The sequence below is a fragment of the Camelus bactrianus genome, chromosome 7 (genome assembly GCF_048773025.1).
Source record: "Camelus bactrianus isolate YW-2024 breed Bactrian camel chromosome 7, ASM4877302v1, whole genome shotgun sequence".
NCBI classification, from domain to species: domain Eukaryota; kingdom Metazoa; phylum Chordata; class Mammalia; order Artiodactyla; family Camelidae; genus Camelus; species Camelus bactrianus.
The window spans coordinates 66,725,643-66,751,192 of record NC_133545.1 but is presented as its reverse complement, the minus strand read 5'-3'; the positions used below and the strand labels follow the sequence as shown (position 1 = coordinate 66,751,192).

The 25,550-nt window shown below is 38.5% G+C and overlaps 1 protein-coding gene across 18 annotated transcripts in view; it reads right to left on the bottom strand.

Annotated features, from left to right (window-relative positions):
- ELAPOR2 (endosome-lysosome associated apoptosis and autophagy regulator family member 2) overlaps positions 1-25,550 on the bottom strand; it is a 290,850-nt gene that overhangs the window by 113,225 nt on the left and 152,075 nt on the right. For 16 of the 18 annotated variants that reach the window (XR_012508246.1, XM_045510431.2, XM_045510422.2 and 13 more), the window contains 2 exons: positions 18,222-18,342; positions 3,469-3,664 (listed from right to left, as the gene is read on the bottom strand). Coding sequence is in view for 17 of the 18 variants with exons in the window: in XM_045510431.2 (XP_045366387.1) it covers positions 3,469-3,664; positions 18,222-18,342 (317 nt within the window). In the remaining variant the exon portion in view is untranslated. Of the gene's footprint in view, positions 1-3,468; positions 3,665-11,075; positions 11,095-18,221; positions 18,343-19,698; positions 19,923-25,550 lie in introns of those variants that run through there. The other 2 variants (XM_074367550.1, XM_045510420.2) reach the window with 2 other exon arrangements.

Here is a 25,550-nt window from a genome sequence, read left to right as displayed (position 1 = left end):
CTAATTGGCATTGGATGTGCCCTTTCTCTTTACTAATCTAGTAAACTAAACAAAAGACATGACTGTTTTCAGGCACTGACAATAGGCAGTGCAGGATTGAGACTCTCGACAGCAGGAAAACACAGAGGGTGAAGCCCACGCTGACCCTGACCTCACTCATCAGGATACTCTCTGGACTATGGCACTGGGAGACAGCACCCAGGCAGAGCCCAGTGGTCTCACTGGGCTGAGGAGCGGGTATGAGAGCCTCCGGGGCAGCTGCAGCAACTGAAATGCACAGGCCTAAGAATCAGAGAAAAAAGGGGCTCCAGAATCCCATACAGAGTTTCTCTGGAAGTCCTGGGCTTGGGGCTGGAGTGTGCAGGCCTACCAGGCAACAGCTACCACAAACCTGAGACATAATCAGAGACATCACTTTTACGGGCGTCACAGGAGCTCCAGGGCACCCAGAGAGGAGAAAATGTAATAACCATATCAGACGTTCATCTGAGACTCCAGAATTGCCACACATTAGGAATAAGGGTCACACCCTAGGGCAGTTGTCAGCATAAAGTCAGTACTTTTTCATAAAGGGCCAGAGAGTCAATAATTTTGGCTTTGCGAACATCTAGTATCTCTTGCAATACTTAACTAGGCCACTGTAGCTCAAAAGCAGCCACAGACAATATATAAGTAAATGAGTGTAGCTGGGTTCCAATGCAATTTTATTTACAAGAACCACAAAACTCCAGCCCTAGAATATAGACCATGACCTAGAACTACGTGTGAAACCAATGCAGAGCCACCTTAAAAACTTTTTAAAACCAGGCCTGCTGAGAGCAAGGCGCTCTTCCAGTAAATACTCCGCCTCCCAGAACAACATTCAAAACCATTTAAATGAAGGAAAAAATAATCCACATTTCCCTACATCTTCACATTCCTGACACCCAAGATACAATAAAAATTTACTAGACATGCAAAGAAGCAGGAAAGCAGGACCCTTAACTGAGAAAAAGTTGTGACCTCTGCAAGATATTTGAAGATAAAAAAACCCCAACCATAATAGAAAACATTGGTAAAATTGTACTTTTTCAAATTTTAAACTTTTATCAAAGGACACCATTGAGAAAATGAAAAGTCAATAGCTACAGACAGAAAGCAGTACTACAGACACATATATGCGTATGTGCATGCATATGTGTATGCATGTATTATGTTAAATATTAAACATATACATGATACGAACATACCCAGCATACACAAGGAACTCCTATAGCTCAATAATAAAGTGGCCCAAAAAAGTAACAAATGGTTAAACATTTTGATACTTCACACACACACACACACAAACATATAGACAACGAACATATGAACAGTGCTCAACATTTTTATACAGAAGGGAAATGAAAATTAAAACCACAAGGAGCTATCATTTTTCATTGGCGCACTAGAATGACTAAAATAAAACAAGACGATAATACAGACGTTGGTAAATATGTAGAAGAACCAGAATTCAAATGCACTGCTGGAGTCTAATGACACAATCAGTTTGAAAAGTCTGTCAATTTCTTATAAAGTTTCACATACATCTTCTTTATGACCCAAGCAATTAAAAAGAAGCAAAAAGAATGCAAGATTGGGTGGATGGAAAAAAGGAAGGAAGGAAGAAGTGAGGGAGATAATCATACCAGTATCAGACTGAAATTTACACTGAGAACATTATACTAAACAACAATACATTGAAAAATTTACACTTATCGTTCAATTTCTTTAATGAGTAAATAATTCCAAGTAGAAAAAGAAGTCACGTCACTATCTCCTGCCCATCAAAACAAATATCTGAGGCCTCGTAACATCCTACTAGTACCTTCCTCTAAGGAACTCTTTTATTTAAAAAAAAAATTAAATTAAATTATACACATACAGGTTTCCCCCATTATGCAAAAGTACAGTGTTCCCATGAAACCTTTTGTAAGCTGCCATGGCATAAAGCAAAGAAGCAATCACTTTAGGACACATCTTGCTAATGGGTTTACAAAATAAAACAAGATAAAGTCCAGATACCCACAGACACAGTTTCAAGTTACAGAAGCTTGATGCTGAGACACTGATTGTAGTTCTGGGAAGGAGCTTGGTGGTGCCACTTGCTGCAAAACCAACACTGATCACTATTTATGATTTTTGCCATTTTTGGAAAAGCGAAAATCCGCTTCAGATTTCTTTTGGTTAGCAAAAACAGGTACTAATAATATAGGTATTTCATAAAAGCGTAATGATATAAAGCAAACTTTGGAAAAGCAAGGGATACCTGTATACACATACATGTGTATGTACACACATACATATTCTACACAGGTTTGATCTGCACAGGTCCACTTGTATTCAGAGTCTTTTTCACTAAATAAACACACATTACAGTACTACCTGATCCATGGTTGGCTGAATCTGCCAGATGTGGAACAGTGGACACAAAGGGCCAACTGTAAAGTTATAAGCAGGTTTTCAACTTCAAGGAAGGTCAGAGCCCTTAACCCTCAACATTGTTCAATGTGTGACATATGTACAAACATACATACATATATACATGTATTTTTTTATATGTTTAGAGGAATAATCCTGTCAATACTATATAACGTCACAACCTATATGATGAAATGACCCTTATTAGAAAAGTAAAAATGTCACTTGGCAGTGAGAGAGAGACAGCCAGGAAGCAAGAGGGATGGAGGGAAGTCAGGAAAGAAGAAAGGGAGGGAGCAAACACGTGTGTTATCACAGCTAAAGAATTTCCCAGTATCTTTAGCTCATTGTAAAAATTGTGAGTTCTTGGAGAAGCCATCTTTGTCAGAAGGTACCCAGAGGCCTAAAGTTTAATTCTCCTAAACATGGCCATATGAGAGGAAATGTTACAGAGTCAATAAAAGAAAACAGGAAGGGTAACAGTCCGAAAATAAACATTCTGTAGTTTTTCAAAACAATTTAACATTCCTCCAGTATTATCAGAGGCAAAGCTAGTAACCCCCTATTAAAAAGGTATAAATTAAGCAAAGGTGCGCCCCACTTTAGGTGTTTAACCCACTCTCTTCAACAGAAGAAAATCAAGTATCTAAATAAAGGTTTTACGTCTTTCCTTTCAGAGGAAAATTTTTAAAATTGTAATTTTTCATTATAATTAGAGAATGGTTTGTATTAAGACCACTGGCTTGAATATAGTTATAAATATGTTATTAGCAAATTGATTTCTTTTTCTAATAGCTTTATTGCATTTTTGCATACAGTATCTATTATATCCTAAGAGCAATTATTTTAACCTTATGAAGGTTCAGCTATATTATTCATAAGGACTATCCAAAAACTGTAACTCTTTGAAGTTAGTTTATCTATAATCCCAATCACTACCAAGACTATCCTCAACTTCTTTCTGGAAAAGAGCAATGACACCCTCCTCAAGTATTCAGTCAAGACCCAAAGGCTCCTTTGGATCCTTACTTGTTACAGCCATCTGGCCTGCTGTCAGAAGGGCCAACCACAGTGTCCATGAATGTCGCAATGTTGGAAAATCCAGCTGGCAGTTCATCCCACTCATCAAATTTAATGCCACTGCCCAAGGAGTAGGTGCCTTCACCACACTTACTGCACACCTGGTTCTTCATTTCGAGATACTCCCCAGAAGCACAGGAGAAGGCTGGAAGGCAGAAGAACACAGAACACATCAGTCATTGCACCCCCATCAACTTCCTGCTGTTCACACTGCCATCAGCATTATTTTCATAAAGCTCTGATCCTGTCACACCCTAATTAAAGCTTCCCAAAGGCTCCCTTATCACCACACGCACTTGACAGTCTGGCCCCAACCTATTTTACTAGGCTCCTCCCTTGACCCATTCTCTTCCAACCACAACAAAATTCTGACTATTCCCAAAATGTTTCATCCCCTTTCTCCCCACCCTGATCTTTCTTTGGAGAAACACCAAAGTTGGTTTGACTGACCAAGCTACCTGCTCACCTGGAAAACTCCTGTTCCTAACTCAAAAACAACCCTCTTCATAACAAACCTCCCTGCCATATACATATATATACATATACACATAGACAGTTGATGTGAGACCTTGAGCTTCCAGAAAACAGGGATTATTATTTTGGGATTCCTAGCTGTATCTGACAAATACTAAGTGCAAATGAAGGGTTGATCCAGTGACTGACATAAACATAAAGGGGATAACGGGAGGCCAGTGTTTCAAGTGCAATACTAAACAAATATCTCCACGAGTCCATGCTTTCATCGTTCACAACTCCCACCTGGTCATTTCCACAACCGCCATCGTATTCCCGGTGTCAAGTCCTGTGCTAATTCTGAGAACTGGAATGAGAGACAACAGCCCCAGGCAATGTGCAGAACCGCTGACACTGTTTTAGAAAAGAAAGCAATTCTGCTGCTAAGTTATTATTCATTCAGCAAATGCCTGACTGGGTCCCTCAAGTGTGTGGCTCTGTGCTCAGGGCAGTATTAGTGACTCAAACATAGCAAAGAGCTTTCTAATCCTTTAATCAGGATACTAAAGAAACAAGAACAAAATAAAACCCCCAAATTATCCGATGAAGGAAAACAAATCTCCCAGCAGAAAGTGAATCAGTAAAGCCTCACGTTTAGGTAGACTGCCCTTTTAGAATGCATCTGGAAACCTAGCAAGAAATAAAAACAAGCTAATTTTGAAAAACCAATTTAAGAATGAGAGCTAAAATCCACATTCATCTACTTATTCACTGAATAAACATGTTTTTCTTCAGAAAAGCTTAAGATGCTGTACAATGAACTTCTAACCCTCAAATCAAAATCTCAAAATTAGCAGAACATCAGAAAATAAGAAAAGGTTAGTTAGGCAAAAAATATTGCGTGCTGGCTATACAGTTAAAACTATCTTGGGACTAAGTTGGACAATTTCCTAATGCAGTGACCTCAACTGAGTTACTTCATTTCTCTGGACCTCAGTTTCTGTCCCTGAAAAATAAGATAATGACCATAGAACTGGCCTTACAGGGCTACATTGAGAAAACAAAATAAAGTGGTAGCACAGTGCCAACATTTAATAAATGCTCACTACACGCTATTATTATCACTACCAACACTACCAAGAGAGAAACTCAGTTACAGAAAAAATTAATTTTACTTCCTACAGTTTATATGTCTTCCAGTAAACTGATAAACAATGTCATAAACCAGGATCTCACATTACACTAAATCAATGGTCAGCAAACTAGATCTCACAGGCCAAATCTGGCCAGCTGCCTGTTTTATTAAATAAAGTTTTATTGAAACACAGTCACAACCATTTATTTATATATTGTCTATGGCTGCTTTCACACCACAATGGCAGAGTTGAGTAGTTGTGAGACTGTACCACCTGCCAAGCTGAAAACATTTACTTTCTTAAATAAACAAGATCCTACAGTACAGCACAGAGAACTACATTCAATATCTTATAATAACCTGTAACAGAAAAGAGTACATGTTATGTATGATTGAATCACTATGCTGTATGCCAGAAACTAACACAACACTGCAAATCAACTATACTTCAATAAAATAAATAAAAAGAAAATTTTAAATAAAATATTTACTTTCTGATAAAATGAAGTTATCATGGAAGACAGTTCAGTTTAATGTCCCAAACTGAAATTTTAACTAAATAATAAGTGATTTTTTGTAAGTTGTTAAAATGGACCCTAGAATCTAAACGGGAGATGACTGTGTTTGTGTTTGATAAGAGAGTGTTACTGCACTTTAAAGTCATTAAGAATATCCCCAACTCTTTCAGAGGTATTTCCTTGTCTAAGGTCAGAAGGGAAACCAAGAGATAACGTTAAAAGTGACTGTACTGAGTACTTATAACACAGTCAACTCCTCTTACTTACATTAGTTATACAAAGTTATCATGAACACTAAATTGGTGAATAATGAACCACTACTCCCAGGGAAAATACAGGGTTAGGCTCCTGAAAGTCTCTGGTCACAGCACCTTTATCAACAGATCAGAACATAAAACAAGGTTATGTGTGCTTCAGTTGAAAAACATTTAATAGATATTATTGATTCATTAACATTAAACTTCTCACCAACAGCACTACTACTTATACTTGAAATAAGCTTATTTCAGATATGAATCTTCTCCAAAAGGCACAGGACAGCCCTCTTGCACTCTTGCTGCATCACTAGCCAGCACTTCAGCACTATTTTAAGCAGTAAAATCACCAATGAAGAGCACAAAAATGCAAAAATCATGGCATTAAAAAGACGGTGCAAAGTACACTGCTGACAGTATGAGAAATGAAATAAGAAGGCAGAGCGTCACCTCATTCAACCTCAGTTGGGACCGTGTGGTCAGGTGACTCAAATTTTTACTGCTCTGTACATGTCTGCAAATGACAATAAGCATTACATGTACTGATCCAGACTTACAAGTAAATTTTTAAGGTAGGTACATTTTCAAATATGGAATCCATGAATGATGAGAAATGATGTATTTTAACAGAAGGAGCAAGATATTATGCCCATCTGCTGGAAGAGGAAACTGAGGCACTGTATATTTAAATAACCTGCTTAGAAAGTTACCATTTAACAAGTGGCAAAGCTGATATTCAAATTTGGCTGTGTATGATTCCAAAGCTCATGTCCCAAGGAAATTCAAGTCAAGCAATAATTATCATAATCAATGTAAAAAATGGCAAGTAATTTCAAATTAATTCACTATTATATTTCACCTCATTCTTCATTTGCTGTTTTGAACTGTTAAACAATATTCATGTGCATTATAAAGCAATAACAATTTCCTATGCTCAGATTTCTTGTGAAATTTTTAACATATTATAGTTAAAACACACATATTTACAAAATATGTTAGCAAGCTACAAAATCCCATGAAGGTCAATGTCCTTGCCTATAAAAGGAAAACAGTAATAATATCTATCTCCAAGAGTTGTAGGAATAAATGAGATATTCCATATAAAACATTTAGCTGTGTGCCTGGCACAAAGCATGTAATAACTGTTGGCAACAATTATTAATAATATAATTCAAGGGTCTGGGAAAATAAGAATTCTGCCACTAGAATGATGATTTTATACCTCTTGAGAATAATTACATGGTCAAAGTCAATCAAGTGGGTACGAGGCCTTTAATAATACAGGGGAGCTAAAGAGTCTAAAGCTTTTTGTATTTTAATCATTTGCTCCTCCTCAATTTTTTTTCCCATCCTGGAAGCCAGCTCTAGAGCCACTTGCCAAACGAAGGGAAGAACTCCTGTTAAATACAATTTACTCCAGGAGAATTTTTTTTAAATAAATACTGAGGAAACATATTTTAATTGCTTTCAAAGGGTCTGTATTATAATATTCAACTGTGTCATGAGGTGCCCTTCAGCTCACGAGAAGCAAATGTTTTCTATTACTCACCTCTCTCTCTTCCCCTGATGTTATGGGTCTACTTTTTAAAGCCAAAATAGTCCAACCTCCCATCCTTTTTTTTTTTTTTTTTTTAAACTCCAGGAGATTGTCAATGCAGCCCTGTGACCTCTTCTCGCAGGCACCAATCATGAACCGCCTTCCCTCTTCTGCTATCTTCTACCCTAGTTGCATCTACTTTTGACTTTAACACTGCTTTCTTGCCATTTGGTCTTTAGTTGGATCATAAAGGGTTTTTATAACCTTAAGGACTACACTCTTTTCATTCAAATTTATTTAGACTACAACATTGGACCATTTCAACAAAAGCAGGATGATAGTTATTGCAAATAGCTGTTGTAACTGTTGTGAATGTGACTTTGACTAGATTTGATTTGAACAGTTAGCCATGTCTCAGATAAATACTAATTTTCTTCAACAACCTTGAAATTCTAGTGTAACTGTACAAAAGATAAGCCAACTCCAGAGTTCTGATATGAGAGCAGAAAGACTTTATATGAGTAAGGTCCACACACTACTTAACAGTAGACGCAGTCTAGGATTTCATATTCTACCTAAGCATCCAGTAAAAGAGTGATGGTTAAAAAAACAAAGAGAGAGAGAAATCCAAATTCTTAGAGAATCAACTGTGATCAAGAGATCATGTGCTAAATTCAGTGTTCTTTTTCTCAGCTTTTTGCTTCTTTTCTGACATCTACTTCTGCTACTATGAAGATTGAAATATGCAGGTGTGAAAAACCAGGTATGGAAAAAAGCATTTACATCTATCTGTCAGCAACCAGCAAATGGCTTACCCCCTCCTCCCTGACAGGACAGCTTATGGTCCTATGAGAGACTGGAAACCACTCTGAAGGTAAAAAAATGACAAGAAAATTCAAAGCATTACCATCCTCATGCGACCACCCAGTACAATATACCAAATGATGGTTTCTGAATTGAATCATTTATATACTGATTATCATCTATGATTTCTGCCTAACAGTAAAGAACATCTATTTTTAATATTTTCACCACAAGGGCCTCTTAGTTTTGCTTTTTCTTCCTCCAGAGATCATGCTTTGGAAGATGATGGCTATCAATCACATTTATTCATAATTCATCCATTTTTGCTATTTATATTCAAAGTTATTTATTAGCGAAACTTGTTTTCTAAAGAGTAAACAGCAATCAGAAGCAGTAATAGAAGAACTTCCAATTTACTTGTTCCATGAGATGCTGGTGATACAGTGAGCCTATGCACTCTCATTACAGGTAAGTATGTAGGATTCACACTGTATTAATTCACTCAACAGATATTTCTTGAGTACCTAGTAGTTAGTAGGCACTGAGGGTACTTTGGTGAATAAAATGAAAACAGTCCCTAGACTCATGGAGCATATAGTCTAGTCTAGCTTAGCTTCCTCAAAATAGACTGAATTTACATTTCACTAAGCTAAATTAACTGTAAACTCTAGCTGATCTGTTAACCTAAGTTAATAGCTAAACAAAAAAATAATTATACATTTATGGGGAAATGACTAATTAAATCAATTCCAGAATTAAAATGAGCCAATATGTCTATTTTTCTTCAACTGTTTCACTTCATTTACATAAGGTAAGTAAAACAAGGTGAGAGCTGTAGGCACTGTCATTACTGTCTACACACGAAGGTCACTCTTACAACTGTTATTATTCACGGCCATTAAGGGGCGTACCAACAGGGAAAATAATGTATAGTTTGTGGGCCTCAAAAATGGTAACTTTTAGCCAAACAATAATCATTATCAGATAATTAAAACTTCAACTGCCTGCCAGGCTTATAATTCTAATTCTTCTCACAGAAAACAAAAATAAAGTAAGAAATGGCAGCTGAGAGAAACTGAACATCAGACCAAATCCAGCAAATACTGGCTCTTTCTCCCTCAGTGCCAGTGACAAGGAGAATGCTTGGACACTCTTGGACACTCTTTTAAGTTCTTATTTGTGAAATTCTTGGAGAAGAAAACATGATTTCGCTCATTTTACAAAACTCAAAGTGAGACAGGAAGACTCCAAAATGGTACATTTAAAAAAGGCCATTTCTTGCTAATGTTGTTATTCACATTAAGGCATTTTCCCCCCTTGGCTGAAGGGAATCCTTGTTCTCTTTAATTGAGATTTTATTTATCATAAGTGTGCTTCTCTTGTCGAAATCCACAAGGCAGCAGTGCAGGCTGGTTGTGAGCACCTCATCTGTCTGTCACGTTCAAGTAAGGCTGGAGGAGAGTCATGGAAGGTCACACTGCGCAAATGCTAACAGTGGAGACACTGCAGTGCTCCTGCGAGGAGGAAATATTCATGAGCACTGAAGATATATTAGTACTCCACTACAACTCACAGATGATGTGATCTGAGGCATGATGTGTTCATAATAGGAATAAATTATGACATGGAATCACAACTAACACTATCACAAGGACCAAAAGGGACTCTTGAGATCATCCAGTACAAACCCTCCCAACATGGATGCCAAGTTTCCTCATCTGTGACTGCCCTGGAGCAACTCAGTCCAACTTTCCTGAAGTCACTACGGGCAGACTCATTATTTAAGGGCCTCTCACGACTCCTATGACTCTCTGTCTAATAAATACACTCCCTGTAGTACCATGAAGCCAAAAGATTTTTATTATGGCTAAACTGAGAAAAAGCCACTGCTCTTATCTGAAGTAAAGAAGAATAGCATTAAAACAAACAAAAAAACAAACAAAACACAACCTCTGCCCAAGAAGTCAAAAGACATGAATTCTAGTTCTAGCACAGCTGTTCAGCCATGTGGAGTAACAAATGAGCTGCTGTGTTAAGCTCCGAAGTGGCATGATAAAACTATCAGAACTGAATTCTCTTTTTTTTCCTTAACTGAAGTATAGTTGATTTACAATATCGTGTTAGTGTCTGATGTATAGCATGGTGATTCAGTTATACATATATATATTCTTTTTCATTATAGGTTATTACAAGATATTAAATATAGTTCTTGTGCTATAGGACCTTGTTGTTTGTCTATTTTATACATAATAGCTTGTATCTGAAAATCCCAAACTTCTAATTTATCCCTCCACCCCCACCCTTTCCCCCTGGTAACTGTAAGTTTGTTTTCTATGTCTGTGAGTCTGATTCTGTTTCATAAATAAGTTCATTTGTATCCTATTTTGGATTTCACATATAAGTGATATCATATTGTATTTATGTTTTTCCCTCTGATTTACTTCACTTAGTATGTTCAGAATCGAACTCTTAAAGCCTGATCCTACCAAGAGCCATCTTTTACATTCCATTAAGACTTGGGGATGAAGACAGAGATCACAGAGATGTGTTTTTAAGTTCACATTTGTGAAATTCTTTGACAGAGAAGGGAGAAAAATAATTTTCACCCTTCTCTTTTACAAAAATGAAAGGGAAACGGCAGACATACAAAAGAGTACATTAATAACAAACCAGTTCCGGCTAATGTCCTCTAATTCACTGTTCTCTGAAAACAGTATTCCGTGGAAGGATTGCCTCTACATCTCTGAAAACTAATTTGCACCTCTAACATTCTCTCCAATGAATGGGTCTTCACAGAACCCTACCAGGCAGGAGGGCGCGACAGTCACTGCACTTCTTAGAGAAAGAAGACTTACCAGACAGAACACCAGCCCCCTGACAAAAAAAAAAAAAAAAAAAATCACCAACTGGCAGGAAAACTGACCTGTGTGACAACACAGATACAATCCCTACTAAATCAGCAGAGCCTAGATTAAAATTTCCCATGTTCTCATAAGTGAAAGCTAACTAAGGTAGTTTTCATCTTTAAAAAAAAAAAATGTATTTTATGTGGCTTCCTGACTTCAGTGTTTGATGGGGAAGGAGATAAATTCCAGTTCATCAAGCACAGGATGGCACAAGGTTTATGGGAAAAAATAGAGCAGCGAAGGCCAGGGAAGGAAAATGTTGAGAGTATCTGATGAGGTCACCAAAGGGGGCAGAGCAATGCAGCTGTGAAATCAGTATTCTCAACTTCCAATTAGGCCCTAACACTTTGATTATCACCCTCAACTTTTCCTCTTCCTTAGAAACTGTTGGTAACCCTGTACTTCCTAACAGTCTCTCTGCCCTTGATTCTGCAGTTTTGAGGGCTGAGTTCTCTCATCTCCTTCTAAAACACTTTTTTCAAAGAAGCTCCCTCAACCAAAGCTCCCATCAAACGCTGCAACTGATGTAAAGCCTGTTTTTGATCTGCTATCTATCTTAACAATCTCATCCGTTCCTGCCTCTTACCTACCACTTGTGTGCTTCTAAGCAGATTTAACCTCAACGCTTTTCCACCTGGAATCTGATGCATCAACATTCCAAACTAAGCCTATTGAGGACAAAGCATTTCTGTCCTTTCATATGTAGAAATTTCACAAATTTTTACCAATCTGACTAGATCTCTGTGTTTCACCTACCGAAGTGAAACACTGAAGGCAGTCTCTCATCTGATGACACCAAAGCTAACCAATCAGCAAATATCCCAGTGTTTGGAGCTGTCTTAGGACCCAGCAGAGGATGACAGCACTTCTTCTCTTGGGAAAAATGACACAGGACTCTATTCTAAATTAAGAATTTCTATAGTTGAAAAAGTACCAGTATTTTTCTCATACACATTGAATAATGGATATATACTGTATGTATCTAGCACCAACAATTTTCTAGGCACAGGAAAGGGAAAAAAAAAAAAACAAACACTAAGCAACTTATTGTATTGGAGGATATGACTATAAATGTGCCCTAAATTCTGAATGTTAGTCTCTCATTTTTCTGAAAAATAGACACAATGAAGAATAAAATCTACAAGCAGATCATTAATCAATGAAAATGACCCACCAAGCAATATTATCTGAGCCTTTAGATGCCATTTAAAAAAAACCCATTTACCTACAGGGGATTTTAATTTGCAGCTCACTTCCGTCCAGAGGTAAATGTTAGGGGAGCACGATGCCTCAAGAAGGGGTCTCACGCTTGTTTGGCAAACACTGCAGTGCTGTCCAAAGGGGACACCACAGGGGCTGAGGACATGCACCCAGGGGCCAGACTGCCTGGTTTCACACCCAGTTCTGCCTGTGACCTACCTGTGTGAGGAAATCTGAATACCTACTTCACCAGCTTGTTGGGGTGACTGGATTTGAGTGAAAACCTGTATAGCATTTACAACTGTGCCTGAAATGCAGTGAGTAAAGACTGGCTATTATAACTTTTCACTATTATTATCACAAAGTTACATTATTGTACAATTATGATTCCAGGCTCTATAGATGATAGTTACCACTTCATTTAAGCACCTGTGAATGACTGTCCCCAAGTCTATGTCCTTAGTATAGCACAGAGGTGCCTACGAGATTTACCAGAATCTGTCTCTGCTCACATCCTCCCAGAGCACCAGCCACACCAGGTCTTCCCGAGGCCCCAAGAAAACCCAGAGTGGCCCCTAAGCTGCACCTCTGCCCACGTTTCCTGTGCCTCAAATGCCATGCTGCTCCATCGAGTTAATGAACAGCTTCCTTCAGGGTTCACCTCAGAGACCCTCAGAAAATTAACACATAGGACCCATTAAGTAAGTCATTTAATCCCCATCTCAGCTCTTTGCCAGGACACAATTGTCAGGATGCAGTTTTTCACATGAACTTGCCAGGGGTCAGATAACTTCCCAAGGTTGCTCAGTCTGAACTTCACACTTACACCTGCTTCACTGTGAGGTCCTCTTGACTCCCTCTGAGCAGAAGGTACCCCTCCCTCCTTGGTAAGATCACCCCACGTATTTAAACCTATCTTGCACGCTGTCCCTAGACTACAAATAATTTATCCATCTGCTCCCTTATTAGAATCAAAAGTCCTAGTAAACAGGATTCTTTTGCTCATTTATTTTTGGACCCTTTTTGTCAACAATACAGAAAATACTCAACAAATGTTTAGTGAATGAATTAAAGCTCAATAAATAGCTGTGGACTGAGTATTTTGCCCAAGAAATACAAGTCCATTGCAAATCTGGGGTTTAATCCCAGGTGTGTACCACATCTGACCATAAACTGTGGGGTGTCTGTGACTGGGTATCAAAGCAGTAATGCTACAACTGAACCTTAGAGAGCAAAGAAGTTATATGAAATTAGTTAAATCACAGCATAAGTCACAACATATAAAAATATACTAAATTAGCCAGGCATGTGTGTTTAAATCTGTGCTTCCCCAAAAACAGTATCTGCAGAAATTAGCCAAAAGGGTCCAACTACACATTGGATAAGAGTCCTATAATCAAATAATCTTGGGAAACTCTGGGTAAAAGAGAATGCAGCTAACACACAGTAAATGTTCTATAAATATGAATTATGTATCTCAGAGACTTTATTACAAAAATGTACACTGTATCCCTTGGTGAAGGGGAGACATTATTCACCGTTTTCTAAAAAGTACTGGTATTTCACCACAGAAAACCCCGACATGCTTTATTTATATGAAATATTTCTAGGATGAGAGTTCCATAGAACAAACTTACAGCATGATATGCAATCACCGTTCAATACTAACATACTCAATTTGCCCAAATGGACTGGCTGCCATACAAGTAACAACTCCATACAACTGAAACAGACTATGTATGGAATCCTGGGGAAAGTCTACATTTAATAGAGCTGTGATCCCCCAAAATGGATTTGTAAATATCCCACCCAGGAATCTAAAACCAATTCTTGAGAATCCTTCCTCTTCTTTCAACTCCAAATTGGAATCAAAAACTGTTGACTCCAACTGCCACCTCTGCTTACTCCTCAAAGCCATGAAATGTAGGTCTTAACAACAGATCTGAGTGACACAATGAATAAAGGAAAAAAAATTATATCCAAGTTTTTTTTTCTAATCTGAATACAAAATTTTTAATCCAAGAACCATATATTAGTTTATATAAATACTGAAGTACAGCATTAAACAATGCCCAGAATACTATGACTTGGTGCTAACATACCAAATGGAATTACAGATGCCTTAAATAGTCATCCCAAATTAGAAAATAATGTGTTAAGGTTGTACTTGAAGTCATGGGCTGAGAAATACATGAAGGAGCAAACAATAGCAGATACACACTTCCCAAAAGAAGAGATACTTATATATTATGTTTATTTTCCCCTCTGTGCTCTAGATTTGTCTGAAAATAGTTCTTGATAAAGGAATTCTCTCCTCACTCCTAGGAGCCAGGCTTTTATTTCTAAGGTTTGGTTTGAAATAAAAAGTCCCTTTTCTCTAATGTGGTTGGGTGAGAGCAAAGAGAGAGAAAGAGAACGTAGCCTACCGAGGCCACCATTCCAAAGTGACTACTGCTTTTAATAATCTAAGAAAGTCTAGAGGATTCCCAGAGGGTCAAAGGAAGATTTAAGAAACTCTTGCACAAGAGGGAAGTGACCTAGCAGTGGAGAAGAGATGGGGTTGGGACAGGGGTTACATCCCCTCATCAGGGAGAAGACAGTGAGTGCCAGGTTCAGGAATAATGTGCTACTTGCAAGCTGTGCCTGAGTGATGCCAACACTTCAAACAATGGATAATGCCCAAGGACAAGGGACTCAGCACCAGGGCTTAGAAGAAGCACAAAGTTCCCTGGAGCTAAGCCTGGAGCCCACAGAGAGGAGAGATTTGAAGCCATCTCAGTGGCCTGCCCAGTGCAGCACTGCCTAAGAGAGAGAGGTCTCTACAGCAGAGGGGACAGAAGGACAATGGAGACCTGTGTCAGTCAGTTACCAGGGGTCTCCCCATCCTATTTCCTAAGTGCTACAAGTTTCAAGTTCACCTATAGCCCAGGGATTCAGCACAACAAAAACTGATACCTGGCTTCTCTGTAACTTTACTCTGAGGAGACTTACAGCCATATTTTACATGATTGTTTTAAATAAAGATATAATATAGCTTGCCCATCAATTTTACAAAAACATGTATAACTGTATTATGTGAACATTCCTGTAATCCCTTTCTAAGGAAAGGCATACTCTACTGCTTCTTTTTGAGAAAGAGGGAAGGATCTACCCAATTACATTTTGAAGAATCTATAGGAATTCCAACTGAGGCCAAATTCTGGAGTTTGCTTCACTGAGAGACATTAGGATCTGGGGAAATTATGTCGCCCACAACCACTGCCCTAAATGTTTTCACTTACTTGAAGCTGCCACGTTCCACTTCTTGATTTTCCCTTATATGGCCCAACTTCCAGGCCATATCATCATGGCGTAACCGCTGTGTCCAACATCTGTGGGCATCACCCACCATCCCAGGTTTGGGCATCACTCAGGTACACCTGCTAGTAGCATGTCATTCCCCAACCCCAACGCTTTCATCCTCTTTCATCTTTTTATCCTTGAAGCACAAGTTTCTAATATCTTCCCTTGAAGATGGCCAGCAACAGAGCTTCATGTCCCTTGCCCCCTGCCCCATGAGGCCCTGGAAACTTCTCCAGGCTGTCATCTTCAACCGGCAATCTAATTCAGTAGGTAAGAGTCAGATACAGACAGATCTGTATCTGAACCCCAGATGTACCACGTCCTGGCCATATGACCTGACCTGCAGTAACCTACCACTTTAACTCTGAGTTGTCTCATCAGTAAACTGGAAACATTGCAAGTGGCTATCGGAAAGGGTTGTTGTGAGGATACAATGGAAAATGATGGAAAACTCTAAGCACGATGTTGAACATATAATCAGTACATGATTATTAGCTATTATTAACAGTAGAAAATTTAAGACATTGAAGAAATATTCAGTTAACACCATAACTGCCTTCAGCAGTACGTTAATAACTAGTAATGTGGTAAGCACCATGTTTAATGTTATGAATTCACCAAGCTTCTAAGTTACTTAGCTTTATTAAGTTTCTTGTGAGTTTTAAAATAACTTGCCTTTACCACACAAAGAAAAAAGTCATATATTGGAGGCAAGACTAATAACTTCCAGAGCAGTTATAAGTATAGCATACAGAAATACAAATTCAGATTTCAGATTTCAAACTACCAAGATAAAAAATATCCCAGCCATCATGTAAGTGTCATCATTTCTAGGGTTTCATTTTTAAAATAATGACTTGATTACTAGAACTAGTTTGTTAGAGAAGTTCTAGCCCATGTGTCAAATTCCTAACATTATCTATGGAAGATTATAGTATATAATGAGGAGAAAATATCCCTGGCAACATTCAAAGACATAATTCCTATTCAGGCATCAATCCTGAAACAGATTTTTGAACCCTTGGCCAATAAATCTAGTCAGTGCTGTGCTGGTAAGTATTGAACAACCAGCTCTCAAGAGGCACTGATTTGTAGTATTTGCCGATTCCCACAATGTAAATACTCCACTGTGGCCCATTTCAAATGAACAACCAGTTCTCAAAAGCCAGCGCTAGCCAACAGCAGCACACCACTTAGATCCAGAGTAGTATTCAAGATGGTTATGTAGTCTACCTCAATAGGATTGTCTACAAGGGAACCAAAGAATTAACCCACAAGTAAAGGGGAAGTATAGATAAATGATATACAGATTTTCTAAGAAGCGACAGAAGCAGTTTTCAATGAGCTAATTCCATAGGCAATATCCAGGCTGTTTTCCTTTTAACTGCAACCCTGTCTCACTGAGTGCTGGTCCTCTCTGCACAGGCGGTGGCACACACCCCAGCCTTAGATCACTTTCTTCTACACTGACGCCACTACCCTCTTAAGATTCATGCTAGACTGAACGAAGTCCTTCCCAAGCTACCTGGGTCCTCAGGTTCTCTCTGTATTCATTTCATACCATTTACCAAGAAATAATGGCTTTCTTCCTTAATTTTCCTTCTAAGACTTGCTGTCTTCCCATCTCTCTTTTGTCAGTCAGCCCACGCCTATAAAATTCCTCCAGCCTGTAACGGAAATACAGTTTCTCTATGAACAAGAAGGAATTAACTATCTGTTTAGTTTGCTTATCTGCTCTTTCATTTGGGAACAGAAGAACTCAGCTTTTAGGAATATTTGGAAGACTGCAGGAAAACCAAAATACTATTTCTCGGTCTTCCTTTCAGCTTTGAATTCCAGGACACCCCATGACTCCTTCATGGCAGGGACTTGGGACTCACCAAATTTAAGTATTTTAAAAAGTAGAGTTTATAAGAGAAAATAAATTTCATGACCTATTTCTCTGTTAATTCATAATGCTGCACTGAAATCTGCTTTATGGCTAAAAGACAATCATCAATTCTCGAATCTCTCTGCACGTTACACTAAGAAGGCAAATTACAATATTTCTATGTCTTAAAAAAAAAAAAGAAATCCATTACCAGATGAAAGCATCCTGTGGGTGCGTGTTGGTGAGGACAGCACAAGACTATGACTGTACCTAATGCCACCGATCTGTACACTTAAAAATGATTAAGATGGTACATTTTAGGTCATGTGTTTAACACTATTATGCATGACAAATGTTAAGTATACCAAACAACTTTTGAAAAGTTTTTTTAAATGTAAAGAAAAAAAAGAAATCTATTAAAGAGAAATTCTGCTCCTTTGAGTTTCAAGTAAGACACTAAACCAGAGGTTTTAAAAAAAAAAAATCCTTTAGGAGTGGCTAGGTCTCGTTACAGACTTTGGACACAAGGACACTGAGTGTCGAGAAAGGATGCTTTTGCTCTGCTCAACATCAACACTCCTTTTCGCAAAGGTCTCTCCTATTCATTACAATTCACTTCCGGGGCTCACGTGAAGGGCTGTGGTTTCATATGGAAAAGGAACGGTCAGAAAGTCAGAACATACTGCATTCTTTGCCTCTCACTGGGTCAGGCAGGCCAGAGCAGTCCACGGCAGAATTCGGAATGGCAACTCTCCACCTGGAGCCACTGCTGTCGCATTCTGTGTATTCAAAGTGGTAATCTTTCTGCAAAGAATCACAAAAACAAGTCTTTGTTAGAGCCGGTTTTAATGGGACAACTGTGCTTTCTCAGTTATCCCCCAACTTGCCTGTCAGCCTGGTTCCATGTACTCTCTGGTTGATTTTCATTCTCCCCCAACTCAATCCACACTGAGAAGTTTTGTGAGCAAGAACGGATCCTGCCAGGCACTGAATTGGTGCCAAGGATGTGACGAGGGTCAAGACAGCCAGTGTCTCACCGTGTGACCATTGACCTTCAGTCTCACTCACTCCAAAAGGCTATAGCACACCACTCTATTTTTTTGCAGGCTTTTTGAAGCTCTAAATAATTGATAGATATGAATCTAAGAGCAAAATAACCCTAGGAAATTGAAAGCTATCACTGTCTCAAGTCTTTCCAAAAAAAAAAAAGAAAAGAACCATTCTCAATGACCTAATTTCTCCCTCTGTGTAAAATTTAACAAAAGGTATAATAACCAATCATCCAAACACAAACTAAAAGGCTACCAGGCTCAATACACTCCTTTCACAGCAGGCTCCCCTCAATTACAGACTATAAAATGGACCATTTATTACAACTGCCAAATTAAGACCAACCCACTTGTCTCTGGCCTCTGGTTGCTTTGACATCTTCACAGTGACCGCCCTTGGTCAGAGCACATTACACAGCTGAGATGCCTGGGCTGAGAGTAACGAGGACAAAATGTCACTGGAGCATTTCAAGAGTGAGAGAAGTTCTAAATCTACTCCCAAACATGTTCAGATTCACCATCTTAGAAGTTGCTAGTCTGCTTCATCTACTCTGCCCCCCTTGTTCTACCAATGACAGAAGTGAATGGGAATACCACCATATCACCATTAAGGAAACCGGGTGTGGGAGGTGGGGGTTTCTGTGTGTGTGTATATGGTGTGTGTGTGTGTCTGTGTGTGTGTACACACCTGGAAAGAACACCAGTTAACAGGTGGATTCTGGAATCAGACAGGTCTGAGTCTGAATTCACATCCCGTTCCTCCACGTACAATCTATGTGATATATTAGGTAAGCCACTTCTCAAAGCATCCATTTCTTCACTGGTAAAATTAGAATAATAATATTTTCTATCTTGTATGGTTCTTGTGGAAATTAATTGAGATAGTGCATGTAAAATGTTAGGCAGTTAAGCTACATTGGTTTAGCCTTGCTGAGTGGTAGAATTACCATCCTTATTAAGGACAATGAGGGTACAGAGGACAATACAAAGGAAGGGACTGGCAGTGACACAGTAAGGCACAAACTGCCTGAGTGTGTTTCCCTTGCTTCAATTTCCGCAGATACAGAAGATAAAATGAGGAAGGAATGAGAGTTAGAGAAGGTGTAATTACCAGGCTGGAAGGTGTAATCACCAAAGGTCTGTATGCCGCATCAGACTCTCCTCCAGAAATAAAATTTAGTATATCCTTCGGGCCATCATCTCTGAATAGCATTTTTTCCACTCAAATTTTTTTTTACAAAGTTTGGTAACAGACAATTTGAGATTAAGTTATTTGACAAGAGTCTGGATTTCAAGTACGTTTTACTGCCAATAAAGGGCAAACTGACATACCTATTAAAAAAAAAACAAACAATAAAAGCCATCAAATGGGAAAGGCTTTCCAGAGGGAAAGATGGGAAGAAGGAGGGAGGAAAGGAAGAAGTAAAGGAAGGAAAAGAGGGACAGAGGAAAACACAATGAAGTCACTAACAGCAAAATGCATCATAAACAAAAGTAAAAGGTAAACAACAAAACGATGAACTGGTAAAGAAACACACAACAGAGGTTAATTAATTTAAGAATATTGGGTCTCTGAAAATCAGGAAGAAAAAGGACAAATAACTATTTGGAAATATGGTCACAGAACACAAGCAATTCATTAAAGAATGATACGAATGCCCAAGGGGTCTGTGGAAAAAGGTGAACCTTGCCCAAAAAACACAAATAATGATCTCCATCAAGCTGCCATGACACTTAAAATTTTTTTAAAACTCTCTAAGGTAACAGGACAGTAAAATGAGTACTCATGTGCTTCCAATGAGAGAATACAGTGGTACAGGCTTTCGGGAGAAAAATATGTCACATGTATCAAAAGCTTTCAAGTGTTCAAAAATCTGACCACAAAATTCCACTTCCAGCATCGAGTTCAAGGGGGACAGATGTTTCATGTGTTCCGCTATTTACGTACAAAATCGCTCATGATAACTTTGCTATAGGTTAAGGGAATGTTATTAATAAGTGAGAATCATAGAATCTTACGTTTACATTACCCAGTAGTTTTCACATGTATTTATATCATTAAATACTCGTAATAATTATGTGGATTAAGGAAGACAGTTAAAACTATTCTCACTGTTTAAACTGGGTGATTTACTCAGCGACATCCAGCTAGTAAATGGCATAGCTGAGAGCAGAAGTCAAGCCTTCTGTTTATTTACCAGTGTTTTCAGTTTCTATAACACCATTGTGCTTAAAATAGAAGGTTACTGTTTTAAAATAGGAGTGGGCAAAGTTTTGAATACAAAAGCCTGACGGTTACAGAAGTCTAAGAGTAATCTTAGGATGTCTCACACTGGAACAGAACCCAGGAGCCCACAGAGAAGCACAAATTTCTTTATTAGTTTTCTATGGATGCTGCCATGAATTACGACACCCTTAGCCACTTCAGATCACAGAAATTTATCCTTTCACAGTTCTGGAAACAGAAAGTCCAAAATCTGTATCACTGGGCCAAATTAAGGCATTGGTCAGTCTGCTCCCTCCGGAGGCTCCATGGGAGAATCCTTGCCTTGACTATTCAAGTTGCTGGTGGCTGCTGCTGTTCATTGGTTTAGTGGCTGCACCACTCAGTTTCTGCCTCTGTGGTCACGCTGCCCTCTCCTCTTCTGTTGTATCTCCCTCCATCTCATTCTTATAAGGACACTTGTGATCGCATTTAGGACCCACGTAGATCGTGAAAAATAATTTTCCCCTCTCAAGATTCTTAACTTATTCACATCTTCAGTCTTTTTTTCTGTAAAAGATAAGAATTTGTAGGTTCCAGAGATGAAGATGTGGATATCTTTTTTGCAGGGGAATGAATTACTCAGCCAACCTCTGGCCTCGAAGATTCTTATCCTTCCCACATGCAAAGTACATTCACCATATACCAACATCCCCTGAAGTCTCAACCTGTTACAGCATCAGCTCAAAGTCGAAAACCTCATCCACATGCCATCAGCTCAAAGGTCCCAAATCTAATTGTCCAAATCAGGGAGACTCTGGTTATGACCTATGGTGGGGCAAAATTCCTCTCCATCTGTGGACCAGTGTTACCTGCTTCCAAAGTATGATAGTTTTTGACATTAACAACAGTTCATTCTCATTCAAAACAGGATAAAGTGGAAGTTAGGGAGGAGGGAAGAAGTCAACAGCCTCAAGCAATTTCAAAATCCAGCAAATTCCATTAGGTTTGAAGGCCTGGGAATAATCCTCTGTAGTTCTTGGCTCCAACCTCTGGACCCAAGGCTCCATCCTCAAAGTCATTCTTTTATTTTATTTTATTCTTTTTAAAGTAGACCATGTTTGTAGCTGAACAGTTTTACTGGGCTGCTTCTTGCCTGTAAAGTTTTGAGAATCCAATGACCTTCCTCCATTTCCTCCATCTTTGTCACTGTCTTGCTGCTGGCATGATTTCCACTGATATTATCAAAACCCGTGCATGTCACAGGATTCATGTCATTGGATGGAAGATCCTCCTCAGGGCTTTCGTGGATAGTCTCATCTCTGTTTCTGGCTTCTGCTGAGATGGTTGAGGTCCATAGTCACATACTCAATTTCTTTGGCACGAGCAAAAGGTTTTCCGGCCACACTCTTTGCCTTCTCTACAAAGCATACTTTCCTAATGGTGTATCTCCTAATATTAGCATTTTTTGCCATCTGCTTAGGCTGAGACTTTCCCAAATAATCAAGTCTGGGCTCCTTTTTGTTTAACGATTCTCCCCTCGTTTCCCCTCTTTTCCCTAACATTTTACTAAAAGCAGCAAGAAGGAACTAGCTATACCTACAACATGTTGCTCAGAAACCTTGTCTGTCATATCCAAGTTCATCACTTCCAAGTGCTACCTTCCACACAACCAGAGGACAAAATTCTACTGAGCTTTCTGCTACTACCTAACAAAAATTGCCTTTCCTCTCATTTCCAACAGCGTATTCATTTTCTTCTCAGCCCTAACCAGGAGCAAACTGAAAATTTCTACCAACATTCAGCTTAGGACAATTTAATATTCTCTAAGTTATTATAGGCTTTTTCTACTGTGCTCTTCACTTTTTCCTGGGTCCTCATTGGAAGAATCTTTAACATCCATATTTCTACCAACAGTCTGTTCTAGGCAATCTAGGCCTTTTCTTTTATTTTTTTCTTTTTAAACTTTTTTTTAATTGAGTTATAGTCATTTTACAATATTGTGTCAAACTCCAGTGTAGAGCACAATTTTTCAGTTATACATGAACATACATATATTCATTGTTGCATTCTTTTTCGCTGTGAGCTACCACAAGATCTTGTATATATTTCCCTATGCTACACCGTATAATCTTGTTTATCTATACTACATATGCCTGTCAGTATCTACAAATTTTGAACTCCCAGTCTATCCCTTAATCTAGGCTTTTTTTTTATCATGGGCTTTAAATTCTTCCAGCTTCTGTTTATTACCCAGTTCCAAAGCCACTTCCACATTTTTAGTTATTTGCTATAGCAGCTCCCCTCTTTCAGGCAGTAAAATCTGTATTAGTTTTTCAATGGCTGCTATAACAAATAACAAAAGTTTAGCAACTCAAAACAACAGAAATTTATTGTCTCACAATTCTAGAGACGAGAAATCCAAAGGCAGCATCACTGAGGCCACACTCCCTCTGGAGACCCTGGGGAAAAACCATTCCTTGCCTCTTCCAGCTTCTGGTGGCTACTAGTTTCACTGACTTGTGGACATATCACTCCAACCTCTGCCTCTTTGGACACACTACCTTCTTTCTCCTCCCCTCTCTTTTTTTTCAATTGAAGTATAGTCAATTTATAATGTTGTGTTAATTTCTAGTGTGATTCAGTTATATAGGCTATTACAAGGTATTGAATATAGTTTCCTGTTTTATACAGTAGGACTCTGTTGTTTGTCTATTTTATATGTAGTAGTTAGTATCTGCAAATTCCGAACTTCCTCACCCACACCTCCCTTTCTCCCAGGTAACCATAAGTTTGTTTTCTACGTCTGTGGAGTCTGTCTCTGTTTTGTAAATAAGTTAAATTGTGTCCTTCTTAAGATTCCATATATTAGTTATATCACATAGTATTTTGCTTTCTTTCTGGCTTACTTCACTGAGTATGACAATGTTCTGGTCCATCCATGTTGCTGCAAATGGCATTACTCTTTTCCTTTTTCATGCCTGAGTAGTATTCCTGTGTGTGTGTGTGTGCGCGCGTGCGTGCGTGCATGCGTATACTTTTTTATCCAATCATCTGTCAATGGTCATTTAGATTGCTTCCATGTCTTGGCTATTGCATATAGTGCTGCTATGAACATTGGTGTGCATGTATCTTTTCAAATTAGAGTATCCTCTGGATATATGCCTAGCAGTAGTGTCCAGCATTGCTGGATCATAAGGTAGGAATCTCCGTACTGTTTTCCATAATGGCTGCACGAAACTACATTCCCACCAGCAGTGTAGGAGGGTTCCCTCTCCCCACATCCTCTCTAGCATTTATCCTCTGTGGACTTTTTAATGGTGGCCATTCTGTCTCGTCCCCTTTGTGACTGTATTTAGGGCCCACCCAGATAATCCCTTATCTCAAGGTTCTTATTCATATCTTCAAAGCCTTCTTTTTTTTTTTTTTTTTTTTTTTTTTTTGGTCATCTAAGGTAACATTCACAGGTTCCAGGGATTAGGACATGGGTATCATGGGGGTTTTTTTGGCAGGGAGGGTGGGGGTAGGATTCAGTTATCACAATCTCCTTTTGCAGAATAGCCTAGACCAGCCATGTAGCTGCATAATGGTTTTCTTGTTCCTCTCATTCCCAGTTATTTGTATTAGGAAGTCTTTCCTATTTCCATATCCCACTGAGAAGATCCTGGCCCCTAATATGTAAAATTCAGGCAATTTGTTATCATCCTTGCAAAATAAAGATGCTGAGAAGTCTGGCATGAATTTCCAATAAGGAAGGCCTCTGAGTAAAATAGGTAGGCTCAAGAAATCTCTCTCCACTGCCTCTATGTTATTCAGGTTGCCACTTATGAGAAGAGAACAGCAGTAAGAACACAGAAAAGGTATACTGTGTTTTCTGGCTGCAATGGTGCCTGTCATATGCCAATTAAGTTTCCTATGATTCTTTACTCTGCCTGCCTCCTCTTGCATACCCTTGAAATCCAAAAGGCCACAGCTATTAAGTTACAAAATTCTTAGGACTCCAGCAGGAAGCTATAATGTGTTTATTTATAATGTAAAAATACTGAAATGCAAATCTACTTCATACCAAAGGCAGCACTTGGGGTCAGGAATTTAGATTGTAGCCCATGCCAGATGAGGTTTTTCAAAAATTTACTTAATAGGCTATTTTATCTGAGCTGGTAACAATTTTAAAAAAATTTTATTTCTGAAGTCAACCCTTAAATGCATAGCAGAGATTAAGAAATACTGTGATGCAGTGAAGTCACTAAAGAAACAATATATTCTGACTGATATTAAAGGTATTGAATAAAGAGAACTACAGTGAATACAAGTTTGGATTTACAGATAACACCGCATAACTCTGGCCACAGACCCAAGTAAACATTGAGCTAAACTGGTCCCTTGGAAATAGGAATTTTCTGGGTGTTAGAGAGCAATGTAAAAGACAAGGTAAGAATTCTTCTAATACAAATATAGAATTAATACATGTCAAAGATTTTATTTAAGTCATTAACTAGCAAGCAATCAGGAAGTAAGCCAGAGCCATCAGTTCAAAGCAGAGTTTAAAGAACACACATAAACAAGCCATCGGGAATGTGAAATGAATTAACTAAGAGAAGTAGAACTGGGAAATATCCCAAGGGTAATAACCAATGGCATTTCAAAGGATAAAATCCATTCTCATTTCTATGGACAAGAATCATTTGTATTACTATCAGTTTCCTTCATCTTACAGTGTTGTAAAATAGTTCAAAGACAAAGATGCAGGGCCCTACAGA